The sequence below is a fragment of the Gobio gobio genome, assembly GCF_949357685.1.
Source record: "Gobio gobio genome assembly, chromosome: 15".
In the NCBI taxonomy this organism is placed as follows: Eukaryota; Metazoa; Chordata; class Actinopteri; order Cypriniformes; family Gobionidae; genus Gobio; species Gobio gobio.
The window spans coordinates 51,350,838-51,376,428 of record NC_137108.1 but is presented as its reverse complement, the minus strand read 5'-3'; the positions used below and the strand labels follow the sequence as shown (position 1 = coordinate 51,376,428).

The window sequence follows — 25,591 nt, the reverse complement described above, 5'->3', positions numbered from 1 at the left end:
TCCACGGTCTGGAAGCGAGGGTCCAGCGGGGCGAACTCGCTCATGCTGTGCATGCACATGGTGGCGATGGAGCCCAGCAGGACCAGAATGGAGAGGACGCTGATGAGCCGGCTGGGCAGGGAATAGCCAGGGTTGTCCAGCATCAGCCAGACCCTCCGGCGGACGCTCCCCAGAAGCTGCTTGTCGAATTTCCCGGCATCGCTGTAGAACTCCAGGATCTCGTCCAGAGAGGACGCCGTGCTCCGCTCCTCGCTCTTCTCCTCCGTGTCATCCGGCTCCATCCGCCGGCAGTGGAAGCTCCCACTACAGCACGAGTCGAGGAACAGCTCGTCGATGCCCCAGTACTCGATCTCCTGACTGAAGGAGAAGATGCAGAGTTCGTCCATCACGTGCAGCCGGCCCGTGTTGTAGAAGTGCAGGACGTAGGGGAAGAGGGTGGGGTTGCGGTCGAAGTAGAACTCCTGCTCGGAGTCATCGTAGTCGTCGCAGAGCTCGAGGACGGCCTCTCTGGAGCGGCACCTCAGCAGGCGGGCGAGCCTGGTTTCGGGGAAGCGGGAGATCCGCCTGGAGAGCAGCCGGCGTCTGAAGCCGCCCACGTTGATGCGTATGGCGCCTTCGTCCGGAGTGGTCATGACTGGGGGAAACTGGCCCTCGCTGGATCTGGAGACAAACACACGGAGCATTAGGGGTGGAGCGGTTCTCCACACACAGTTCGGTTCATCTCAACTCTGATGACGCATCTATGGTTTGTTGAGACAGAGTTCGGCTAGTGTATGTTTTTATCATTAGATACCAGAGCATGTGAGGTCTCATACCCCTTTTCCACCAAGGCAGTGCTAGAGCTAATTCAGAGCCAGAGCTAGTCCCAGTTCATAGTTGGTTCGACTGAGGAGCTTCTAAGAACCGTTTGCTTTTCCACATGCTGAGAGCCACAACAGAGCCAGTCTTACGTCACTGTATACGTCTCATCTCTCTCAGCAACGCTAGCGAGGCAGCGGCAGTGTTGCCAAGTCTGTGGTTTTGCCGCGGGCTGTTTTTTCATGTCCGCGGGGTAAAGCGACCCCAATTATGTGATATTTAGCCCCGGGAATGCGAATTTTAGTAGGCAACCATGCCAAAAAACACATATTTTACCCCCAAATGTGATTTTTACTGGGGAATCCCCCCCTGGAACACGATTGGGCTTGTTTTGAGTTGCAATTGGGCGGGTTTGGTTGTGAAAACCTGGCAACCCTGGGCAGCGGGAAACACACACACACACCAGGCTTGTTCGAGACGCATCGGCGCTGCGCAGACTGATCCACGTATGATATATATATAATAAAAAAAACTTATGTGTGAATCAAAAGCATGAGGAGTCATGTGCTCTCGCTGGACTCGTTATCATACGGCGATCGGTCTGCACAGCTGCGAACAAGCCTTCCATCAACAATGCAAACGTTGCGTTACTATTGATTCACACGGCTTTACGATCATACATCGGCATCAAAACACAACGAAAACACAGCGAATCCAACGCATTCATGCAGTTCGCCGTAATTTGTACAGACGGAGATTACAAACGAGCAGCAGCTGTTAGCTCCATTAGCTGCTATTTCAACAATGGCCGATCTCCAGTTTGTGTTGGTCTTGTTGACTCCGCCCCCAGCGCCTGACGTAATCGGTTCTTACTTCTAGCCCTGTTCTAGCCCAGCAATGTTTTGGTGCTACTTAAGAACCACTTTTCCTGGCTCGGAGCTGGGCTTTGGGTGTGGAAACACAAAGAACCGATTTGAAACTAGGTTCTGGCTCCGATCTAGCTCTAGCTCTGCCTTGGTGGAAAAGGGGTAACAGGGGATGATTAGGAGGCCATGATGGACAGGGGCCAATGGGCAAATTTGTCCAGGATGCCGGGGTTACACCCCTACTCTTTATCGAAGGACAACAGAGAGTCAGGACCTCGGTTTAACAGCCGAAGGACGATGTGAAATTAGTAGGGCTGTCCCTGACTAAAATGTTTTCTACTGGACTAGTAGTTGTTCATTAGGGGTGGAACGGTTCTCCACACACAGTTCGGTTCATCTCAACTCTCACGCTGCCCAACTTAATCTCACGCCAAATTGCCAAACCTGCTTTTGATATTAAACAAAGTCTAAGCTTTTACATTTTTAAAAAAAGTTTTAATACGAAATTCAAACATTAAATAGCGTTTTGGTGCTAATATGGCATAACAGTAGGGCTGTAATCAAACAAAGTTTCACACACAGTTCGGTTCATCTCAACTCTCACACTCTCACGCTGCCTAACTTAAAGGGTTAGATCACCCAAAAATGAAAATTCTGTCATTAATTACTTACCCTCATGTCTTCAGACACAAATGAAGATATTTTAGTGTAAATCTGATGCTCTGAAAGGCCTCCATTGGCACAATGGCACGATTCACTCTCAAGACCCTTAAAAGACACTAAAGACGTCGTTACAAAGTCCATCTCACTACAGTGTTTCTAAAATAACTTTATGAATCGGCGAGAATAGTTTTTGTGCGCAAAAAAACCCTAAATAACGACTTACATAGTGATGACAATTTCAAAACACGGCATCATGAAGCTTCGAAGCGTTATGAATCAGTGAGTCGATTCAGCAGTTTGAATCGCCAAATTTCAGCAGTTTGGCGGTTTGACACGCGATCCGAATCATCATTCGACTCACTGATTCATAACGCTTCGAAGCTTCATGCCGTGTTTTGAAATTGTCATCACTATGTATAATCATAGAGGAACCACTTTTGGTGCTATCTTAACATGTTCTGTATAAGGTAGCGGTGCTATATAGAACCTTAGTCAAAGAACCGGTGAAGAACCTCTGAAGAATCACTGAAGCACCAAAATTGGCATATTGACATATTTTTCTCTAATCCGCGCTCTAGTCCATGATTATATTGTCTGCTGTATTTGAAGCCTATATTATTTATTAAATCTAGGCAATTGGTTGATGAAACATTGATCAAAATTAAGGTAGGGGAGAACCGGGGCGAAAGTAACACGCGACGAAAGTAACAAAGCGATTTTCTCAGAGCCCTTGACTATATTTGCATTTCAAGTTATGACAGCACGTTCAGCACACAACCCTTGACGGATCTGCCAAATATCACGTGATTCCGTCATCGTTTTCCGCGGTTAGGTCCGAAATATAGTTTTCAAGTACGGCAAGTAAATTAATGAAGCGGTACTTTTTTTTCTAATTACAAGTTGTGTTTCTTGTTTCATGTGTCACAGTAATGATCAATCTACAGGTTATTTAGTGCTGTTACACACCCTGAAGGTTTGTCTTTTCAGAGTTTTTCAGTATAAAAGTAAATCGTGTTTAAATGTCAGGACTTCCTGTCGGGACGAAAGTAACACGCTATTATATATATAATGCATATTATGCTAATTTAATTTAATTTAATTTTCATATTGTTCATTCTGTTGAAGAAAAAACTTATCAAATAGATTTACATTGCAAATAAAAAAATATTCTAAACAATTCAAGTTTGTCCTGTCAGGTTACATTTGAAATATTTGATAAACTTTAACATTTAAAATGAAAATGTAATTTAATATTTATTTTGCAAAGATAAAGGACAAAATATGTTGCAGTTACATATTAACAAGGTCATAGTCAGGTATGTTTAAAGGTCCCGTTTTTCGTGTTTTTTTTAAGCTTTGATTGTGTTTACAGTGTGCAATATAACATGTGTTCATGTTTCGCGTGTAAAAAAACTGTATTTTTCACACACTTTACTTATCTGTATACTGCTGTTTTCACTGTCCTAAAAACGGCTTGAAAGATTTCCCTGTTCTATGAAGTCCCTCCTTCAGAAATACGTAACGGTTCCCGTGTTGTGATTCGACAGCAGCTTAGGGCACGCAGAGCTCACGTTACCGGAAAGGTCACGCCTCTCACCATAACGGGGATGCATGCGCTCAATGATCTCTAAGTACAGCGTCCCTGGGAAAGCCAAACAAAGGTGACTTGACTCCGGGATGAAAATAACAGCGTCTCGACGACATGGCAACAAACAAACTATACGAACGCAACCAAACGCAACACTTCCTATTCTCCACGCGGGAGCAACAAGACCACGCCCCCTTTTTCGCGCGTTCTTGTGGGCGGAGGTTAGTCGACATACTGCTCTACTGACGTAATTAAAGCAGGAAATACCAGGATGTAGTCCTAACCAGCCGTTCGCTGTAGGCTTTGAAAGGGAACTTCTTTTAAATAAAATATCTCGCTTGGCATTGAACTTTGAGCTTTATAATTTTACAGGTATTATAAATGCTCTAACAGCAACATTACACACTAACTAAAGTTTGAAAAATGGGATCACGAAGAACAGGACCTTTAAAAAAAAAAACAAGAGTATCACAAAAAAATCTAGCTTGTATTGTTGTGTTACTTTTGACCCACCTGATGGGGTCAAGCTTATGTTCAAAGTGAAAATATACTGTAGTCATTCTACATTTGTACAAAATACCACCTGCTATTGATAGACCACACTTGTGAGTTATTGACCACAGCAAAAATATATCTCATTCTAAAATATTATCTTTTAAAATTACGTTTTTTTGAAAAATGGTACTTTCGTCCCTGCTCTCCCCCTACAATTTATACAAAATTATAGTTGTGTTAAACTAAACTAATTTAAGCCTTATCAATTTAAACATTTAAGAGCAAGAAGCGAAAGAGAACTTGCGCACACTGAGGAGATGTGTGTGTGTGTGTGTGTGTGTGTGTGTGTGTGTGTGTGTGTGTGTGTGTGTGTGTGTGTGTGTGTGTGTGTGTGTGTGTGTGTGTGTGTGTGTCTTTCAATAACGACACTTGAACGGACAAATTCACACAAAATATATCACAGGGCCGTCTTGGCAAGCATCTTAGCAAACAGTAGCAGTTATGTCTTAAGTAAAATGTAAACAGTGAGGAAGAGCGTGGGTAGCTACTCCCTCCGCGCTTTATTTCTTAAAGGGACAGCAGCCTAATATTCCTGTCTGTGTTTTTAATGTTAATCAAACAACAAATTACACAGAAATCACTCTCTGCTCTTCACTGAATAACTTTTGTGACTTCAATAATGATTCATCTTTAATTTAAGATTATAATATGCAATGTTATTTTATATTTGATTGCTTTATTCAATTTCTGTACCTGAAAGCACTGTTTATTTTATATGCATCTTTGCTCTATTGTGTGTATTTGTGCTGTTGCTTGTAGTTAGATTATGTGTTCTTATTTTGTTTATTTTTATTTGACAAATGTCCTGATAACCCTGAACATAGCACCGAACCGAAACCGTGAGCCTAAAACCGTGATTCAAACCCAGCCGTGAGTGATTTAAATCCACTCCACCCCTAGAGCACATAGAGTAGCATTAGAAACATATTTTGCATATTCTACACTCTCTCACACACACACACACACACACACGCACACGCACGCACGCGACTGAGCACCATTTCATCCCCATCGCAGCAGAATCGCTTCATCTGACACATGAACTCGCAGAGCTCGATCAATCCTCCCGCGGGGACGCGCTTCTGGCCACATGTCGTCACGGATATCAGTGATATTAATTATGAGAGATGATATGATCGCCATAAACTCACCGCGATGTTCCAGCGCTTCTCAACACGGGAGCGCGGAGCTGCATGCGCGTGCACGACAGTGACGACACAGAATCCCGCGAATGACGAATGCAAAAACCCTTCAGTCAGATGAAATGACTTTCACTGTCCGGCCGGGTCAGGGTGGGCGTGTCCGCTGACGGACAACAAGTGCGTCTTCATCCCACGCGCACCTCCTCCTCCTCCTCCTCCTCTGCGTTAGTCACGAGCATCTCAAGCAAAGTCTGGGAAACGCACACATGTGAATGAGAACAGCAGGAGCAGGTTCTGTCTCTAAGCAAACCTTTATCTTTCAGATGGTAATGAGTCATTTTGAATTGTTATGTTTCAAAGGCACTTCTGTTACTCTAAGCCTTACAATAACACATTAAACACACACTCTCAGTGTGTTAGCATGCAAGAATGTGCTGTAATGTGAGATAATAGATCTACTGTCCATCCAGCACAGCACTGACCCCGCCTGCAGCTCACACACACACACACACACACACACACACACACACACTCACAGAACACACACACTCACAGAACACTATTGTCCTGCCCTGCACAAAGAGTCCTGTAAGCATGAACACACACACACACACACACACACAGAAAGTCCCAGCACTGCCACTCGTTCCTGTACCGGAGAAGCCGTATGTATTCCTGCTCATAACTGCTGTTTTATTGAAGATACTGCTGTTATTATTCATAACTATAAGTGTGGAGTCTTTATTAACTAACCCAGTCTTCATCAGTCGAGTTATTGATCTGACCTGTTGAGCGGTCACTCATGTCTAATGCTGTTCATGTGTGATGTCAGGGTGTTTTACATTTATAGAGTTGGGTCTGTCTAACACAGATATGAGAGATGCTATACGTCATGTATGAGATATGATCTGAGATATGATCTGAGATATGATCTGAGATATGATCTGAGACATGATCTGAGAAATGATCTGAGACATGATCTGAGACATGATCTGAGACATGATCTGAGACATGATCTGAGACATGATCTGAGACACGATCTGAGGTATGATCTGAGATATGATCTGAGACACGATCTGAGACACGATCTGAGACACGATCTGAGGTATGATCTGAGATGATCTGAGATCTGATCTGAGACATGATCTGAGACATGATCTGAGACATGATCTGATATATGATCTGAGATATGATCTGAGATATGATCTGAGATATGATCTGAGATATGATCTGAGATATGATCTGAGACATGATCTGAGAAATGATCTGAGACATGATCTGAGACATGATCTGAGACATGATCTGAGACACGATCTGAGACACGATCTGAGGTATGATCTGAGACACGATCTGAGACACGATCTGAGACACGATCTGAGGTATGATCTGAGATGATCTGAGATCTGATCTGAGACATGATCTGAGACATGATCTGAGACATGATCTGAGATATGATCTGAGACATGATCTGAGACATGATCTGAGACATGATCTGAGACACGATCTGAGACACGATCTGAGACACGATCTGAGGTATGATCTGAGATATGATCTGAGACACGATCTGAGACATGATCTGAGATATGATCTGAGACATGATCTGAGGTATGATCTGAGATATGATCTGAGACATGATCTGAGACATGATCTGAGACATGATCTGAGACATGATCTGAGATATGATCTGAGACATGATCTGAGATATGATCTGAGACATGATCTGAGACATGATCTGGGACATGATCTGAGATATGATCTGAGACATGATCTGAGATATGATCTGAGACATGATCTGAGACATGATCTGAGATATGATCTGAGACATGATCTGAGATATGATCTGAGACATGATCTGAGACATGATCTGAGACATGATCTGAGACAGGATCTGAGAAATTATCTGAGACATGATCTGAGACATGATCTGAGACATGATCTGAGACATGATCTGCGATATGATCTGAGACATTTCTATTTTATATTTTGTGTATTGTGTATTGTCTTGCACTGTCCTGTGTTGTCCTTTGCACTGTTAGCACCAGCTGCACACATGCACTTTATGTGGCGAGGATTTTAGTTCTCACCCTGTGTTTTTCTGTTCTGTGACTGTTTGCTTTATGTTGTCTTATGTAGCACCTGGGTTCAGGAGGAACGCTGTTTCATTTCACTGTGTACTGCGTCAGCTATATATGGTTGAAATGACAATAAAAAGCTTCTTGACTTGACTTGACTTGACATGATCTGAGACATGATCTGAGACATGATCTGAGACATGATCTGAGACATGATCTGAGACATGTTCTGAGACATGATCTGAGACATGATCTGAGACATGATCTGAGGTATGATCTGAGACATGATCTGAGACACGATCTGAGACACGATCTGAGACACGATCTGAGACACGATCTGAGGTATGATCTGAGGTATGATCTGAGATATGATCTGAGATATGATCTGAGATATGATCTGAGACATGATCTGAGACATGATCTGAGACATGATCTGAGACATGATCTGAGATATGATCTGAGGTATGATCTGAGGTATGATCTGAGACATGATCTGAGACATGATCTGAGACATGATCTGAGACACGATCTGAGGTATGATCTGAGGTATGATCTGAGATATGATCTGAGATATGATCTGAGACATGATCTGAGAAATGATCTGAGACATGATCTGAGACATGATCTGAGACATGATCTGAGACATGATCTGAGGTATGATCTGAGACATGATCTGAGACACGATCTGAGACACGATCTGAGACACGATCTGAGACATGACCTGAGGTATGATCTGAGACATGATCTGAGACATGATCTGAGACATGATCTGAGATATGATCTGAGATATGATCTGAGACATGATCTGAGATATGATCTGAGGTATGATCTGAGACATGATCTGAGACATGATCTGAGACATGATCTGAGATATGATCTGAGGTATGACCTGAGACATGATCTGAGACATGATCTGAGACATGATCTGAGGTATGATCTGAGGTATGATCTGAGACATGAACTGAGACATGATCTGAGACATGAACTGAGACATGATCTGAGACATGATCTGAGACATGATCTGAGATATGATCTGAGACATGATCTGAGACATGATCTGAGACATGATCTGAGATATGATCTGAGACATGATCTGAGGTATGATCTGAGATATGATCTGAGACATGATCTGAGACATGATCTGAGACATGATCTGAGACATGATCTGAGATATGATCTGAGACATGATCTGAGGTATGATCTGAGACATGATCTGAGGTATGATCTGAGACATGAACTGAGACATGAACTGAGACATGATCTGAGGTATGATCTGAGGTATGATCTGAGACATGATCTGAGGTATGATCTGAGACATGAACTGAGACATGATCTGAGACATGATCTGAGACATGATCTGAGACATGATCTGAGACATGATCTGAGGTATGATCTGAGACATGATCTGAGACATGATCTGAGGTATGATCTGAGACATGATCTGAGACATGATCTGAGGTATGATCTGAGACATGATCTGAGACATGATCTGAGGTATGATCTGAGATGTGGAATATACACAGCTCTGATCGGGGCCAAACTATGGCTTGGGGGGGGGGGTCTTTTTATTTATATACATTAAATAATGAAATGATTAAAACGGATTTATGGGAATAAAGAAATAAGAATGGTAAAAGAAGGTCTAATTATAGCCTAGTTCCAATTAAACTCTGCGAATAATACTGCGAATAATATTTTAAATAATATGTCAAAAATGTAAAAGAAACGTTTCTTGTGTCGTTACATTCAGTAATGAATGACATAATTTAAATGATTCAATATTTTAAATTCAAAATGTTGAAATGACATTAAAAAAGTTGAGTATTTTTATTATTATTATTTTGAATATTTGAGAACACGAACACACTCATTTACTGTAAAAACTAAATGCATCGCGCGAGAGTTCACACTCATCTTCAGTGAACATCAAGCCTCGCCTTCTTTGATCTGATTGGCTGAACATGCACACGCGTGTGTTGAAGTTGTGTCTGTTGTTCTTTTCACCTGTGCAGTGTTTGTGAATGAGGTTATCCACACGCTTTACATGCCTAGTGGGAACTACAGGTGAAGATCCAGGATGGAGGTACAAACTACAGCCACTAACCTGAGATTAAACTCAAACTACAGACTCTGACCTGAGATTAAACTCAAACTACAGACTCTAACCTGAGATTAAACTCAAACTACAGACTCTAACCTGAGATTAAACTCAAACTACAGACTCTAACCTGAGATTAAACTCAAACTACAGACTCTAACCTGAGCTTAAACTCAAACTACAGACACTAACCTGAGATTAAACTCAAACTTCAGACACTAACCTGAGATTAAACTCAAACTACAGACACTAACCTGAGATTAAACTCAAACTACAGACTCTAACCTGAGATTAAACTCAAACTACAGACTCTAACCTGAGATTAAACTCAAACTACAGACTCTAACCTGAGCTTAAACTCAAACTACAGACACTAACCTGAGATTAAACTCAAACTTCAGACACTAACCTGAGATTAAACTCAAACTACAGACACTAACCTGAGATTAAACTCAAACTACAGACTCTAACCTGAGATTAAACTCAAACTACAGACTCTAACCTGAGATTAAACTCAAACTACAGACTCTAACCTGAGATTAAACTCAAACTACACACTCTGACCTGAGATTAAACTCAGACTACAGACTCTGACCTGAGATTAAACTCAAACTACAGACACTAACCTGAGATTAAACTCAAACTACACACTCTGACCTGAGATTAAACTCAAACTACTGACTCTGACCTGAGATTAAACTCAAACTACAGACACTAACCTGAGATTAAACTCAAACTACAGACTCTAACCTGGGATTAAACTCAAACTACACACTCTGACCTGAGATTAAACTCAAACTACACACTCTGACCTGAGATTAAACTCAGACTACAGACTCTGACCTGAGATTAAACTCAAACTACACACTCTGACCTGAGATTAAACTCAGACTACAGACTCTGACCTGAGATTAAACTCAAACTACACACTCTAACCTGAGATTAAACTCAAACTACAGACTCTAACCTGAGATTAAACTCAAACTACAGACTCTAATGGTTTCCCTATGATTTTATGGTTAATTTGGACGTTTTGGACTATCTTTGATATGAATGCCATCACGTGTGTTTCTGTGGTGATGAGCTGATGCTTTGTGTTCGTAGGTTTATATCGTGGGGATCTGCATTGCAGTGTGTGGGAACTTTCTCATCAGCATCTCCTTAAATATCCAGGTGAACCTCAGCACACAGTCTCGTGAACACACACACACTCACACACAGATGCTCTTTTCAGTGCTTTGATGTCTTTGCTGGTGTTTGCATGCAGAAATACACACACATGCGTCAGTCTCAGCGAGGGACGAGGCCGTACTACACCAGCCGCCTGTGGTGGTGTGGGATCTTGCTCATGGGTTTGGGCGAGCTGGGAAACTTTGCTGCGTATGGATTTGCTCCGGCGTCGCTCATCGCTCCTCTCGGCTGCGTGTCTGTCATCGGTAAATCAACACAGTAAAACACGGCTCAGGAGCCTCAAGTGTCAGCACGTTACTCTTTAAATGTGTTTAAAAGCTTGTAAAGTTGCTTCTGCTTCTCTCTTTCAGCGAGTGCTGTCATTTCTGTGCTGTTCCTCAAGGAAACGTTACGTGCTTCAGATATCCTCGGTGAGATCAGATTCAAGTTTTTGTCTTCTAGTCAAGTCAACTTAACTTTATTTCTATAGCGCTTTTACCAATGCAGATTGTTTCAGAGCAGCTTCAGTGTTAAACAGGAAAATAATGCAGCATAATTTTATTCAGCCGTTGTGGAGAAAACGCTGATGTCATCAGTTCATTTCAATTATCATACAGTGACAGTGTGGGCTTTAGATCAGTAATCAGATCAGTAATTTAGTTTGTATGGTTAATTTAGTTTAATAATTAGATTTATTTGGATATTTATTGTCCCCAACTGAGCAAGCCAAGCCAGAGGCAACAGTGGCAAGGAAACCAAAACCCCATCAGGAGCAGAATGGAGGAAAATAAACCTTGGAGAAACCAGGCTCAGTCGGGGGGGCAGTTCTCCTCTGGCCAATTAACATACAGCGTATGATTATTATTCTGGCAACTGTACAGGTCAGAGGTCATAATAGATCTGAATATTCGAAAGATCGGAGTCATCACGCCGGAGACGGGTTTATTGAGGATGATGTGTCTATGAGGCAGTTTCAGAGTCTAATCACGGTCTCTCAGACACTTCAGGGTCATGTGTTGGTCATGTGTTGGTCATGTGTTGGTCTTGTGTTGGTCATGTGTTGGTCATGTGTTGGTCATGTGTTGGTCTTGTGTTGGTCATGTGTTGGTCTTGTGTTGGTCTTGTGTTGGTCTTGTGTTGGTCATGTGTTGGTCTTGTGTTGGTCTTGTGTTGGTCTTGTGTTGGTCATGTGTTGGTCATGTGTTGGTCATGTGTTGGTCATGTGTTGGTCATGTGTTGGTCTTGTGTTGGTCTTGTGTTGGTCATGTGTTGGTCTTGTGTTGGTCTTGTGTTGGTCATGTGTTGGTCATGTGTTGGTCTTGTGTTGGTCATGTGTTGGTCATGTGTTGGTCTTGTGTTGGTCATGTGTTGGTCATGTGTTGGTCTTGTGTTGGTCATGTGTTGGTCATGTGTTGGTCATGTGTTGGTCTTCTCTGGGCGCAGGTCCACCATCTGATCTGGATACGGCCCGGATCCGGCTGACTGCAGTAAACCGCGGGATAAACAGAGAGACTAACATTAGCGTAGATGCCGTTCTTCTGATGATGTCACGAGTACATCAGGTGTTATGGGAAGTGTTGCCGGTTCCGGCTGACCTAGTTAATGCTGCCTAACAATCATTTAACTGAGAAAGTGTTTTATGTGTTTGCCACAGTAAAGAGATGTGTTTTTAGTCTAGATTTAAACTGACAGAGTGTGTCTGCTTCCCGAACAATGTTAGAAAGAGGCGCGAAGGGCGTGAAGAAATGTAGAGCTGAGTATCGTCAGCATAACAGTGAAAACTAACGCCATGCTTCCTCATGATATCTCCCAGTGGTAGCATGTACAGGGTGAAGAGCAGCGGCCCTAGCACTGAGCCCTGTGGTACTCCAGACTGAACTTGTGCTCGTGAGACATCTCTTCATTTACTGCTACAAACTAACTGATAACGGTCAGACGAACACTAGCAATCACTGCTAATACACCACACACACACACACACACACACTATATGATGTGTCAATTGCATCTTGGCCCAGTAGCTTTGCTCTTGGACAGTAGTTTACACAGAGATTCCTGTAGCCTGTGTCGGACAGATGTGGAACGTTTATATCGGTCACTAAAGTTTAAAGGTTACAGCCCAGACTGAATCAGCTGTGATGAAATGCAGGAGAACACATGATCTCAGACTGAAGCTCTAGTGATGTTTTCATTCACAGGAGGTGCTTTAGCTCTGATTGGCACTTACTGTCTGGTGACCTTCGCCCCTCACTCGTCCCCTCATGTGACGGCCAATATGGTGGAGCGTTCGCTGGTCAGCTGGATGTTCCTCATTTACTTCGTAAGTTTGTTTCAGCATCTGAATCACACGTTATACATGAAGCCATTAGAAAAGTGACAACCACAGGTGAATGATGTGTGTGTGTGTGTGTGTGTCTCTGCAGTCGTTTGAAGCGATCCTCTTCGCCATCATGATGTATCTGTACAAGTGCAGGAACATGAAGCACATCGTGATCATCATGCTCATGGTGGCGCTACTCGGTAAGAACAGATTCTCCTCGATATCGACGGGTGACATTGAAGATGAGGAGAGTTGGGGTGGGGGGGCATTGGGGGCTGGTCCATACAGATTATCCATCTTACTCTTACTATAGAGACAGAGCGACACGCGTCATAATCTGAAGACCACGCCCACCGGGGGGGAAACAATCCAACGCTCTCCATTGACTTTGTATTGCGTGAGGCTGCCTTCTTGTCATTTCAGACTTATAACAAAAAACTGAACGATGTCTAAAAGCTGATATGTGACAAGGTGTACAGCAAACAAGCTAAACAAAACCCAGAAGCAAAAACCCAGACGTTTTTATAAGCTGTTGACCCAAAAAACAAGCGTTTAAGTACAAAAAAGTGGATTCAGGCCATTGAGACAGAGCCCGACGGGTCATACTACACTGAAAACTACGACGACTAGAGGGAACGTGATCAGCGACAGTAAATATAATATATAAAATGGACATTTGGATATTTGACTTAACAGTGACAAAATGTTTACAGCACACATAGACACACTGAGACACACTGAGTGTCAGGATCCCAAAATGTCCCCATTCTTCAGCTGAAGCTTCACTTCGTATTGCCTGTATCCACTTTCATCTTCTTAAACGCTCGTTTTTTTGGGTCGACAGCTTATAAAAACTTATTTCTGTGTTTTTTAGCTTGTTTGCTGTACACCTTGTCACATATCAGCTTTTAGACATTGTTCTGTTTTTTGTTATAAGTCTGAAATGACAAGAATGCAGCCTCAGGCAATGCAGAGTCAATGGAGAGCGTTGGATTGTTTTCCCCCCCGGTGTGGGCGTGGCCTAAATACGCTCTGTCTCTATCCCTGTATCTGATCTGGCTGATGCTCAGTGGGCTCTCCCTCACTAATTTCTTCTCCTGACCAAACAAGACACAAAATCTCATCTCAGTACATTTGATTAATGAATATACTATTTTTAATTTTGTCATTTCATCTTAATATCAACATTTGTGAGATTTAGTCAGTCAAAACAGTTTTGATCTAATTTTGTGTCTATTGAAAATAGTGATGGATTTATGGACACAATAGTTTTGTGGAGTAAATGTTATAGCTTATATTTTGAAGTAAAAAGATCAAATTAGACCCTTGGGGTAAGATGACCCAGCCATATTTGGCACAGAAGGCCCCAAGTGGCATGTTGTTATTGTTTTTAAATGTAATACTTATTGTAATTAACGGGGCTGTTATTGTTATTATATATGATTTAGATGTACATTTCAGGCGTCTTCACTTTCATTAAAACATATAGTTGAGTGAATTCTATTAAGACAAAATCTATTATGACATATCTTCAATTAAAATATGGACAATTAAATAAGTAAATATTGATATGCTTGTACATAAGTCATAAAAAAATGTACCTTTCAGATGATTATCTTTTAATGGGATTCAGATTTTTCAGTTATCAATTATTCTACTAAATTATCAAGTAGAATATTTGTAGTATTTTACATGAATTACACTTTAAAATAGAAATAAATAGTAATAAGAATTATATCAAAAGTAATGTATACATTCTGTAACAGTTTATGGGCTTTTATATGAAATTAGGCCTATATATATTCTACAAAGTGTGCCAAACACACTTTGCCTGACAGCAAAGTTGGTGTTATTTATATTAGATCAGATCGGGTACAAAAACTTGATTAGACAAGAATTATAATTCTCTTCCAAGAATGTGTGTTTTGTACAAGTTGTTAGCACTATTAGAAGATCAGGAGCCCGTTCTTCGTACCTCGCTAACTCAGTTAGCTGGATTTGATTGTTGACGATTTGACATGATCTCGGATTGTTTGGTTCTTCGAAGCTCATCCTGGACTTGCTGTCATAGTAACAGGTCCGTAAGCTTAAACCTGCTCATGAGCGGCTTATTTCATGTAAACAGGATTAGATTCATCTGAGGTGATACTTTAAATCTGTCCCAGCCACTGCGAATTTATTACAAGAGTGCATTACTGAACCAGGGGCAATAATAATCATTTTAAATAATAATATAAAAATGTTATATGTATATTTATATGAGAATGTATAATGTTGTGTATAATACTATAGACAGCCACTTGATTGAGCGATTTATTTGTGATGGAATAATTACTTTATATAATTTTATTTTTATTGGTTTACACACATGTTGTACAGTTAATCTGAGCCGTGCATTAAGTGATCACGGATATTATGGGATGGCTTGATGTAGCGCAAGAGAGGATAATTTGATCTTGACCCATAAGAAACTTGAATACTGTCACGTTACAAATCTGCTTCAAATTGAATTAAAAATTAAATTAAAACATTGAAATAAAAATATAAAGGGTGTACAAATACTGTATAAAATCGTGAATATAAATAATTGGTAATCATGTTAAAAAATAAAAAAAACATTTATCTTTTATCTATTATAACTTTTATGTTGGTTTGGTCATTTGGCTGTTTCCTTATAAAGGTTCAGAATTCGTTTTTTTTTTTTGTGTGAGTTTTTTGCCAGGTGGCTTTTTAATTAAATGATGTCATTACGTTGCTGTCTTGACGCCAGCCAATCGCTGCATTGCTGATCGTGGTTTCGAGTATCGATGCATCCGCCCTCTTCAGGGAAAAAAAGAACGCTCAGTAATCTTAGTTCATTTAATCCAGATATTTTAATCCAATCCGCAAATTCGTTTGAAGAACCAAATTAGCCAGACATCATTTACATTTACATTTATGCATTTGGCAGACGCTTTTATCCAAAGCGACTTACATTGCATTCAGGGTACACATTTTTTTTTTTACATTTTGTCAATTCTTGCTTTCCCTGGGAATCGAACCCATGACCTTGGCGTTGCTAGCACCATGCTCTACTGTTTGAGCTATAGGAAAGTTATCAGTTATCACGTCAGTTATCACGATTAAAAGATCTGGGATCTGTCAAATAATCTTAGATGTATTAAGCGAGGTACGAAGAACGGGCCCCAGGAGCAAAATAATACCGACAGAAATATAAAAACAAACTACCAAATGACTAATTCCGCGGATTGTAATCGATACTGTTAATGCGACGACATTCTGGAGCTGTTGTCTCCGCTTTCCAGATTTCAAAGTGAGGCTGGGGAGCGAGCGGGAAAACATGGGAGCAGATTTGCGGAATCTGTGGATCTTTAGCGGAGGGAAAGGAGAACACTTTTAGCGGGGATGGGTAGCGAGAGGAGCTTTGGTCACCGGGGCACGGCCCTGAGCTGATGGAGGAAATTTGATTTTCATTTTATGAGCCGGTTTAAAAGTATCCAGATGTTATCATATAGGGCCAGATGTTCAAACAGTTTGATCTGGATTTGGAAATCCCATGTTTTGCTATCCAGGATCAGGGCATCCATCTTACTTTTGTGCCGGGTTTTCAAAGCAAAATTGGGTTGGATCACCCTGATCCAGATACACACCTTTATGCTGCGTTCACACCAAACGCAAATAGAGCGTCAAAATCACGTCTAGTTTGACGAGTAAACATTTTTAATCCATTCGCATGTCCACAGCGAATTGGACGCGCATATAAATTTATTCAAGGCGCTCAAGGAGAAATGTGTCATAAAACACCCAGCCTCTTTTCATTTTCATTAAAAATATATATTAAACATTAATAGCCACACACATGTGGTCCAGGCAACTCCTACATTATCTTCACTGCATGTGTATTTAAATATCCTTAAAAATAAAGTTATGAAACTTCTCTTTGCCCTCGGTCAAAACGATTTGGCAAACAACCAATGATGATTCATGAGAGCAAAGATCGGCCGTTAGATCCACACAAGACCAACCACTACAGGACATCAGAGCAGCGGCAGAAAAACTGGCCGAGGAAAGGCTGCTCTCACTGGGGTTAATGAGCGCTGAGCACCACTGATCCACTGGAGCTCACACACACACACACACACACACACACACACACACACACACCAGGGCTGCGAAATGCATTAAAATGTTTTTAAACGGAAACGGTGCTGCGTTGAACACCCTGTTCTGTTGACGCAAGAGTTGTAACTATGGCAGCCGAGAAGGCCATTCTTTGTGTTCTGTTTGAGGAATTTTCGGAGCCTGATGAAATCGATATAAATACGTGTTTAATACTGCAAAATACACGCAATCACTGCCCTTGCCGTCCAGAATAAATGACAACATCCCAATCCCATTTATTTAACTTTTTTTTTATCTCCTGGTAATCAATTCTAATTTAAATCATTTTATTTCTAGTTCTTACTTTTTTAATAGCTTGTATTTTCTTTCTCACTTTATGTCAAGCAATTACCATATATGAAATTTGGTATATAAATAAACTTGCCTTGCAATTAAGCTAAAGATATAAATAAATACATCATCATGTTGATTATATATATATATATATTAAACTCTTACGACAATCATGTCTTCTAATACCAGCGGACACATTAAACAACCTTACTTCCATTGTGTGAGCTGTCTCTTTAATACTGCGTGGTTTATATACATTTTGGCGCTGATTGGGCTGTCATTTTTGACACACCCACCAAACGAGATCAAACGCATCTCAAACCCGTTGCACACCGTTTCCAGGAAACATGACGTTCAACCGGAAACCGTAGCAAAACGTTGCGCACCGGTTTGAGCTTTGAACGTGCCCCTGATCACGTTCAACTCCACACACTCCAGATCACATGATCAACTCCACACACACCAGATCACATGATCAACTCCACACACACCAGATCACATGTTCAACCCCACACACACCAGATCACATGTTCAACTCCACACACACACCAGATCACATGTTCAACTCCACACACACCAGATCACATGTTCAGAGAGGAGCTCTCTTTATAAATAAACCACAGATTTGAGCTTTAACCCTCTGGGGTTCTTCATTTATGGGTCACACTCAAGACCTTCGGGTCAAAAATGACCCCCATAGGAAATGAATGGGAAATTGGCAAAATTATGAAAATACTGAGTTTTTTGTGCATACAATCAGGACTCATGCAGAAAAAAAGGACTCAAGGGGTGAATCTCTAAAACATCAAGAGTGCAAAACAGACAAAAACACACACACACACACACACACACACACACACAAACACACAAATTAACGCGTGCCATTCCAAAAGCTAATTGTGTTTGAGTTTTTTTGTCTGTTTTGCACTCTTGATGTTTAAGAGATCTTCACTGTTGAGTCCTTTTTTCCTGCATCCTGGCTGATTTGTAGATTGTATGCACAAAAAAAACTATATTTTCATATTTTTGCCATTTCCCCATTCATTTCCTATGGGGGTCATTTTTGACCCGAAGGTCCTGAGTGTGACTATTTATTTTTCCAACCACTTAGACTTTTCAAATCCTGTCCCCAATTTTTTCGGGTGTTCATATACCAAGTACCAATAAAGTCACCAAGTTTCGGACCATTCCGATGAAGCTACGATTTTTAACATTTAAAAAAAAGGGTCAGAAATGACAGAAGAACCCCAGAGTGTTAAACAACTACATTCTCACCTGGAAAAGTCTTAAAACTATATTTTGTTACACAATAGTAATGTTTTTAAATGATGCAGGGTTTCTCATCACGTGACTTTCCCACTTGACAGCAGCGAGCAGGCTCCTGATTGGTTAGCGCCGTCCGAATTGATGGCAAAGTTCAAATTTTTCAACTCGGGTGTCAGACGCGAATTCGCTTCAAACACGTACATGCACAAAAGCACCTCATGCGCAAGACGCTCAATTCGCGCCGGAATGAGGTGGAATCGCGCCCATCGCGCCGCAGGACCTCCAGACGCGCGTCAACGCGCCTTTCCATTGACTTAACATGGAAATAATTTGCGTTCGGTGTGAACGCAGCATAACACGCAAATCCAATCCTCTCCTAAAACACGTCCTGGATCAGGAGTTGCTTGATGATGAACGGTGTTGTGTTGCAGCGTCAGTGACGGTGATCTCGGTGAAGGCCGTCTCAGGAATGATCACGGAGACGATCCGGGGAAGTCACCTGCAGCTCACCTATCCCATCTTCTACATCATGATCATCGTCATGGTCACGTCCTGCGCCTTCCAGATCAAGTGCGTGCCACCCTTCTCACACACACACACACACACACACACACACACACACACACACACACACACACACACACACACACACACACACACACACACACACACACACACACACACACTCTTCTCTATCTGAAGATCTTTCTCTCTCCTCAGGTTCCTGAATCAGGCCATGAAGCTGTTCGACGCCACAGAGATCGTGCCCATCAACTACGTCTTCTTCACCGCCAGCGCCATCGTTGCTGGTCAGTCGGGCTTTGCTGAGGGCGGACCGGCGGCTCTTCATCCCTTAAACGTCTAACTTCGCCTATTTTTGTATTTCTAGGAATTTTATTTTATGAAGAATTCTATGGCTTATCGGTGATATACGTCATCATGTTCGTGGTCGGGTGAGCGTTCCTTTAATATTCTTACATATTATCATTGATAGCAATATTTGCCACCTGTGCTGAAGGTGTGTGTGTGTGTGTGTGTGTGTGTGTCGCTCAGGTGTCTGCTGGCGTTTACCGGAGTGTTCCTGATCGCACGCGCTCGTCCCAGAATCAAGATGGACCGTGTGTTCATTTCAATGGCCCAGATTCCAGGTATCTCTCAATAACTCCCGATGGTCCTGAGGCCGAGCCGTTCCCATTCAATCGGTCAACTCGGTACAACACATGACTATGGGATATCGCGCTGTAGCGCCATCTGCTGAAGACACCTTTATTCACGCCTGAAAGGCCAATGACGCATGACGATGTGGGCGGGGTCATGACCCACAGCATATAAATGCAGTCGTATGCGTCATTTCCCTTGTTCTTCAGCTCTTCACCGAGCTGCTAGAACACCATCACGCCACATTTTCGCAAGAAAAGCCCACGGTGGTGATTCTTGTCGAAATTAAGGCAGAAAGAGAAGTGGTTTTTTGCAACAAGTTTAGCTTTGCTAACGAAAGGCTGATACGTTTTTCTCAATCAAAATGTTCAAACTTATGCCACATTCACAAGATAACCCACAGTGGGGACTCTTGTTAAAGGAAAAGGCATACAAGAGAAGTTTTTAGCTTGAGTTTAGTACAACTAACAAATGGCTAATAAACTTTTTAATAGGCAAGGCAAGGCAAGTTTATTTGTATAGCACATTTCATACACCGTGGCAATTCAAAGTGCTTTACACAGAATAATGAGAAATACCTGAACAGGTTATCGCCCCTGTCCTCTATGGTAAGTGATTGTTCATGGTATAATCATGAGCAGTGTGTTGGGAATGTCCGCACTAGGCTGGACTAGATCTCTCCAACCCCAGTTCATGAACGCTTGGTCTTCAGGTGCCGATCCAGATACAGAGATCGCCGGTTTTGGAGGCCATGGAGAGTTGGGACGATCGGGTGTAGACCGAGGAGTGTCGGTGTAGCGTTCACAGGGTGATTCGGTCTCGGGCGAGGAATGCTCTGATGATTTATATCTTCAAACCGGGCAGATCGCGTCTCCCCGAGGGGGGTGGACGTGAAATGATGGCCCTTGCGTTGATTTGTATTGGAGAACGGCAACAGAGTTTGTCGATAGTCCTGCCGTGATACAGAAGCTTGCGGGTTCTGTTTGATTCCTGTAAAATCAGCAATGCAAACTCGTCTGCCGATCTATTGGGCAGTAACCCTGCAAAATAGCGGGTTCAGTTTAAGTATGTTGTCAATAAAACGTGTGTTGAGCATACAAGACCTTATGTGTTGATCTGTTAAAACAATCAGATTGCACTGGAACCTCTAACCTCACAGTCTGGCCGTATGCCGACAGATGAGGAGAATGAAGTGTTATGCAATACAGTAGTGCTGGGCGGTATACCGGTTCATACCGAATACCGGTATTTTTTTTTTTATGATATGAATTTTGATGATACCGCAATACCGGTATATGCCGCTTTAACAACGTTCGGAATGCGGCGCAGCGCGTCATTGTTTGAGAGGGGACCCATTTCATTGATGCGCTGTAGAAAGAGCAGTCAGAGCACAGTTGAGATCGCATTACAGCACAGCCTATGGCTGAATCCTATACCATCATTCACTATTCCCTACGTTATCACATTTGAAGGAGTGAATGAAAGCGTGCGTGAAGTTGGACAGCGTTGTGTGTACATCGGCTGTACACTCGTTAATGCGGTGCAATGGGGTAGAATGAGTGCACTCAATAACGTCCACTAGGGTGTCGGACACCACTACAAAGCGCTGTCCCCTCCAAATAATGCCCTATTTGAGGTTATGGGGGCGATTTCGGATTCAGCCCTTGATTACAGCGAGGAATTCAAACTACACGCGGCGCGAGAGAGAGAGCGGTTTCTGCGCGGAGCGCCGCGATGAGATTAACAGCGTTCTCCACATGGATCATATAGCACTGATATAGACCAGAGCCAGCGCGTTTAAGTTTTTAATGGACATATTTCATATACTCTGCTCTAGTCTAGACATGAACCAGAAATGAAATACCGTCTTATTAAAATGAAATGTATGCACTGATTACACTGATACAACCGTATGTCTGATCACCAACGCGCTGACACAATGGATTATTCTGCTACACAAAAGACAATGATGTAAATGAATAAATAAACTGACAATTCAAAGAAGAATGGGCCAAAAAGTAACTGCTTTATTCTTTCTATGTTAAACTGATGTGTGTCATTCGTTCGGCGAGTGCTCTTAAATGTATTGCAAATATCCGCGTTTCTCCTCGTTTTGGCAGTTTGTTGTTATATAGGGTTAGATTTTTAAAATGCTTAAGGTGCCCTCAACTCAACTTTTAATATTCAGGTGTCTGTAAGTATGATTCTGAGTGTGTTGCAGGTCTGTTTTATTGGTTATTGTCTCTCCACAGCATCATTTTGTGAGGCTTTGTTAACCTGTATTAACTCTAGTGTGGGATTTTTCTACAATATTCACTCATCATGACAGTAAAACAGGGTATTCTAGTGAATCTCCTGCAGTATTTCCTCTCTCAATCAGTAGAAAATGTGATTAACACCCGGTCATGCATAGGGGAAAAAATACCGTCATATACCGTGAAACCGATATAATTTAGAAAAATACCGTGATATACATTTTTGGTCATACCGCCCAGCACTACAATACAGCGATGTTTGCAGAAGGACACGGGTTCCACAGGTGATGCTTGGGAATCCTCGCTGTCTGCCTTGAACGGTGGCGCGCGCGCATTAACAACACCATGGCTTCTTCGCACGATTCCAGTAGGGCTGTCGGCTGCGGTTTCTCTCGCGCCCCCTCTGGTTCGGCGGAGTCATTGCAACTTCATTGTTCGAGAGGGGAAATCCGTGCTCTCCTCAGCAAAAAGGCAATTCGAGTTTTGCCACAAGGGAAGATGGAGAAAGAGGTTTTTCAGCGTTAATTCCTCCTCCTCCTCCCAGTTGAACAAGCACTTTAGAGCGGTTAATGTGTCAGGTTCAGAAATGCTTGTACTATGTCACCGGTTCTGCCCTCTGCATCCTCTGCATCGGCTTGAATCTGTGGTTTTTGCCCGATGCATCTTGCCACAATCCACCCGGAGCACAGAAAAAAAGTCTGAGGTCTCCGTTGATGGGATTGCCTATAGATCCCAGTGGCATCGAAGCACAATATTGTTCTCCTATTTGGATGAAGTGCTCCTGGCTGCAGACAGCAGGGAACAAGCAGTGTTGTAAAACACATGCACTTGTTTTTCCATTTACGAGCTCTGGGATTTTCAGATAATCTCAAAAGGGGCGGTTATATCTCGGTCTGGGGATAGATTCAGAACCGAACAGAGGGCTGAGACTGCTGGGGCCCATGGCCTCGATAGCAGTAGTACGGCTGGATTCTCCTCTTTGTGTATGCAAGTGATTCTGAAGCGCCTCACATCATCATATGCCACAAAATTAGTGGCTAAAAACCCAGGTGATAACGTGAGCTCCACTACCAAAGGAAAGTATAGTACTGATAATATTTACACTATAGTAGGCCTACTGATAATATTTACAATAATGCATTGAATTTGATAGATGTCTCACACATTGTCCCACAGCAACATTACAATAGTGTACATTAAAGGGGCTATATGCAACTTTTTCCCCAAAATAAACGTAACAATAGCCTTTTTATTTTACCATTTATGACTCAAACATCTCCTGATGAGCATACTGACACCTTGTGGGTGCACCTATAAGCCTGTATCCCATTTTTCCTATTTTCTGGCGGGTCGTTTTTTTCCCGCGCTGTCTGCGGATGTGACGTCACCACCGCTGCGAGAGCGAAAAGAAAATAAGAGCAGTTCTGTTTTTTGGCCACAGGTGTCAGTCGCGAGTTTAAAATTCAGAAAAACGCATATAGCCCCTTTAATGTACAATGTTTTATAATAATAATGTATTCTATTTAGTGTCCAATTCATTCATTTAAAATATCTAATATTGGGGGCATCCAAGTTATTTGACATATTTGAACATTTGGAAAAAAAAAAAAAGTAATGCAGTAATTACTTTCCCTGGTAATTAGTTACTTTTATAATGATGTATATGACTCAGTTACTATTTGTAAGTACTATAATGACTCAGTTACTATTTGTAAGAAGTAACTAGTAACTATAACTAATTTCTTTTTTAAAGTAACGTGCCCAACACTGGTTGGGAGTATGCTCTCGTTCGAGCGGTCTGCCCTGTGAAATCTCTGACTCTGAGAAAAACAGGATACTTGCTTTGTGCTTTGCGCCATTTGCGATTCGTACGCAGGTGCATTGGGCAGTTGCAGGCTATGCACTCGCCTGACCAGCCTTTTGTCATGTTTTCCAACTCAGCCAGTGGGAAGCCGCTATCTGAGCGATGTCTTTCACATTGGATTGTACAAGGCTATTTCTATAGCATGGAAGGAGTTGGTTCTGCCTGGTGAGGTGTGTGAGTGCTCTAAAGGGCATGGAGATGTCAGGGGCTTGGTTTAAGATTCTCGTGGGATGCCAGCTGGGCATCACTGTGTGCGTTTGTCTGGTGTACCCGCTAGTTACCACTACGGCAACTCAGGCTGTGCAAACCACAGGGGTTTTTATAGGGGCCATGCATCTTTCCCTCGGAAAAAGGTTATGTGGCGGTGCTGGTCTCTTACGTTTAGTTCAGTGAATATATGTCCCATAGTCATGTGATGTACCGAGGTGACCGACTGAATGGGAACAGTAGTTATATGCATAACTCAACGTTAGTGACTCCGTTTCTGCATTTCAGGCAAAAGTTGTACGGATAAAGTGCAGCCGCAGCCGGACGACAGCAAATACGGAAAACTGGCGTCGAAATTCACGTGCAACAGCGGAATTCAGCAGGAGGAGCCATAGAGAGAGAGAGAGAGAGAGAGAGAGAGAGAGAGAGAGAGAGAGAGAGAGAGAGAGAGAAAAAAAGTGTGTGTAAGGGAAGAGAGAGTGTGTGTGTGTGTGTGTGTGTGTGTGTGTGTGTGTGTGTGTGTGTGAGAGAGAGAGTGTTTAAGGGAAGAGAGTGGGTGTGTGTGTAAGAGTATGTAAGAGAGAGAGAGTGTGTGTGTGTAAGAGTATGTAAGAGAGAGAGAGAGTGTGTGTGTGTGTGTGTGTGTGTGTGTAAGAGTATGTAAGAGAGAGAGTGTGTGTGTGTGTAAGAGTATGTAAGAGAGAGAGAGAGAGAGTGTGTGTGTGTAAGAGTATGTAAGATAGAGAGTGTGTGTGTGTGTGTGTGTGTGTGTGTGTGTGTGTGTGTGTGTGTGTGTGTGTAGGTCTGAGTTTAGAAAGGGTTCATTCTGAATGCATAACTGTCTAAGTGTTGTGGGAGTGTTATGATTTTTTTTAATAAACTAGTCTAACATGACAGTGTGGGTTTCATTCAGGGAAATTTTCAAACTCTCTCACACACTCACACACACTTACAGACTCACTCTCTCTCACACTCACACACACTCAACTCTCACACACACTCAACTCTCACACACACTCAACTCTCACACACACACACACACACACACACACACACACACACACACTCAACTCTCACACACACTCAACTCTCACACACACTTAACACTCAACTC

At 42.2% G+C, this 25,591-nt stretch overlaps 2 protein-coding genes across 4 annotated transcripts in view; one reads left to right on the top strand and one right to left on the bottom strand.

Moving 5' to 3' along the window:
* kcns2 (potassium voltage-gated channel modifier subfamily S member 2) overlaps nucleotides 1-4,061 on the bottom strand; it is a 5,092-nt gene extending 1,031 nt beyond the window's left edge. The window contains exons 1-2 of one of the 3 annotated variants that reach the window (XM_079836773.1): nucleotides 3,758-4,061; nucleotides 1-660 (exon numbers count right to left, since the gene is read on the bottom strand). The exon at nucleotides 1-660 is cut by the window's left edge and continues 1,031 nt beyond it. In XM_079836773.1, coding sequence (XP_079692899.1) covers nucleotides 1-632 — 632 coding nt within the window. In that variant the 5' untranslated portion in view covers nucleotides 633-660; nucleotides 3,758-4,061. Of the gene's footprint in view, nucleotides 690-2,336; nucleotides 2,430-3,757 lie in introns of those variants that run through there. The other 2 variants (XM_079836774.1, XM_079836772.1) reach the window with 2 other exon arrangements.
* A 2,161-nt stretch (nucleotides 4,062-6,222) lies between these two features.
* On the top strand, nucleotides 6,223-25,370 carry nipal2 (NIPA like domain containing 2). Its single transcript, XM_079836280.1, has 12 exons — nucleotides 6,223-6,277; nucleotides 9,697-9,767; nucleotides 10,887-10,955; nucleotides 11,050-11,218; nucleotides 11,324-11,383; nucleotides 13,151-13,272; nucleotides 13,376-13,472; nucleotides 19,425-19,563; nucleotides 19,714-19,802; nucleotides 19,883-19,946; nucleotides 20,047-20,141; nucleotides 24,766-25,370. The coding sequence occupies exons 2-12, from the start codon at nucleotides 9,762-9,764 to the stop codon at nucleotides 24,870-24,872; spliced, it is 1,017 nt and encodes a 338-aa protein (XP_079692406.1). The 5' UTR covers nucleotides 6,223-6,277; nucleotides 9,697-9,761; the 3' UTR covers nucleotides 24,873-25,370.
* Nucleotides 25,371-25,591: the final 221 nt, after the last annotated feature.

Bases quoted from the DNA above. Each gene is read 5' to 3' on its own strand.
- nipal2 (XM_079836280.1), top strand. The intron at 11,384-13,150 runs GTGAGATCAGAT...TTTCATTCACAG, and splicing joins ACGTGCTTCAGATATCCTCG to GAGGTGCTTTAGCTCTGATT. The intron at 19,564-19,713 runs GTGCGTGCCACC...CTCTCTCCTCAG, and splicing joins TCCTGCGCCTTCCAGATCAA to GTTCCTGAATCAGGCCATGA.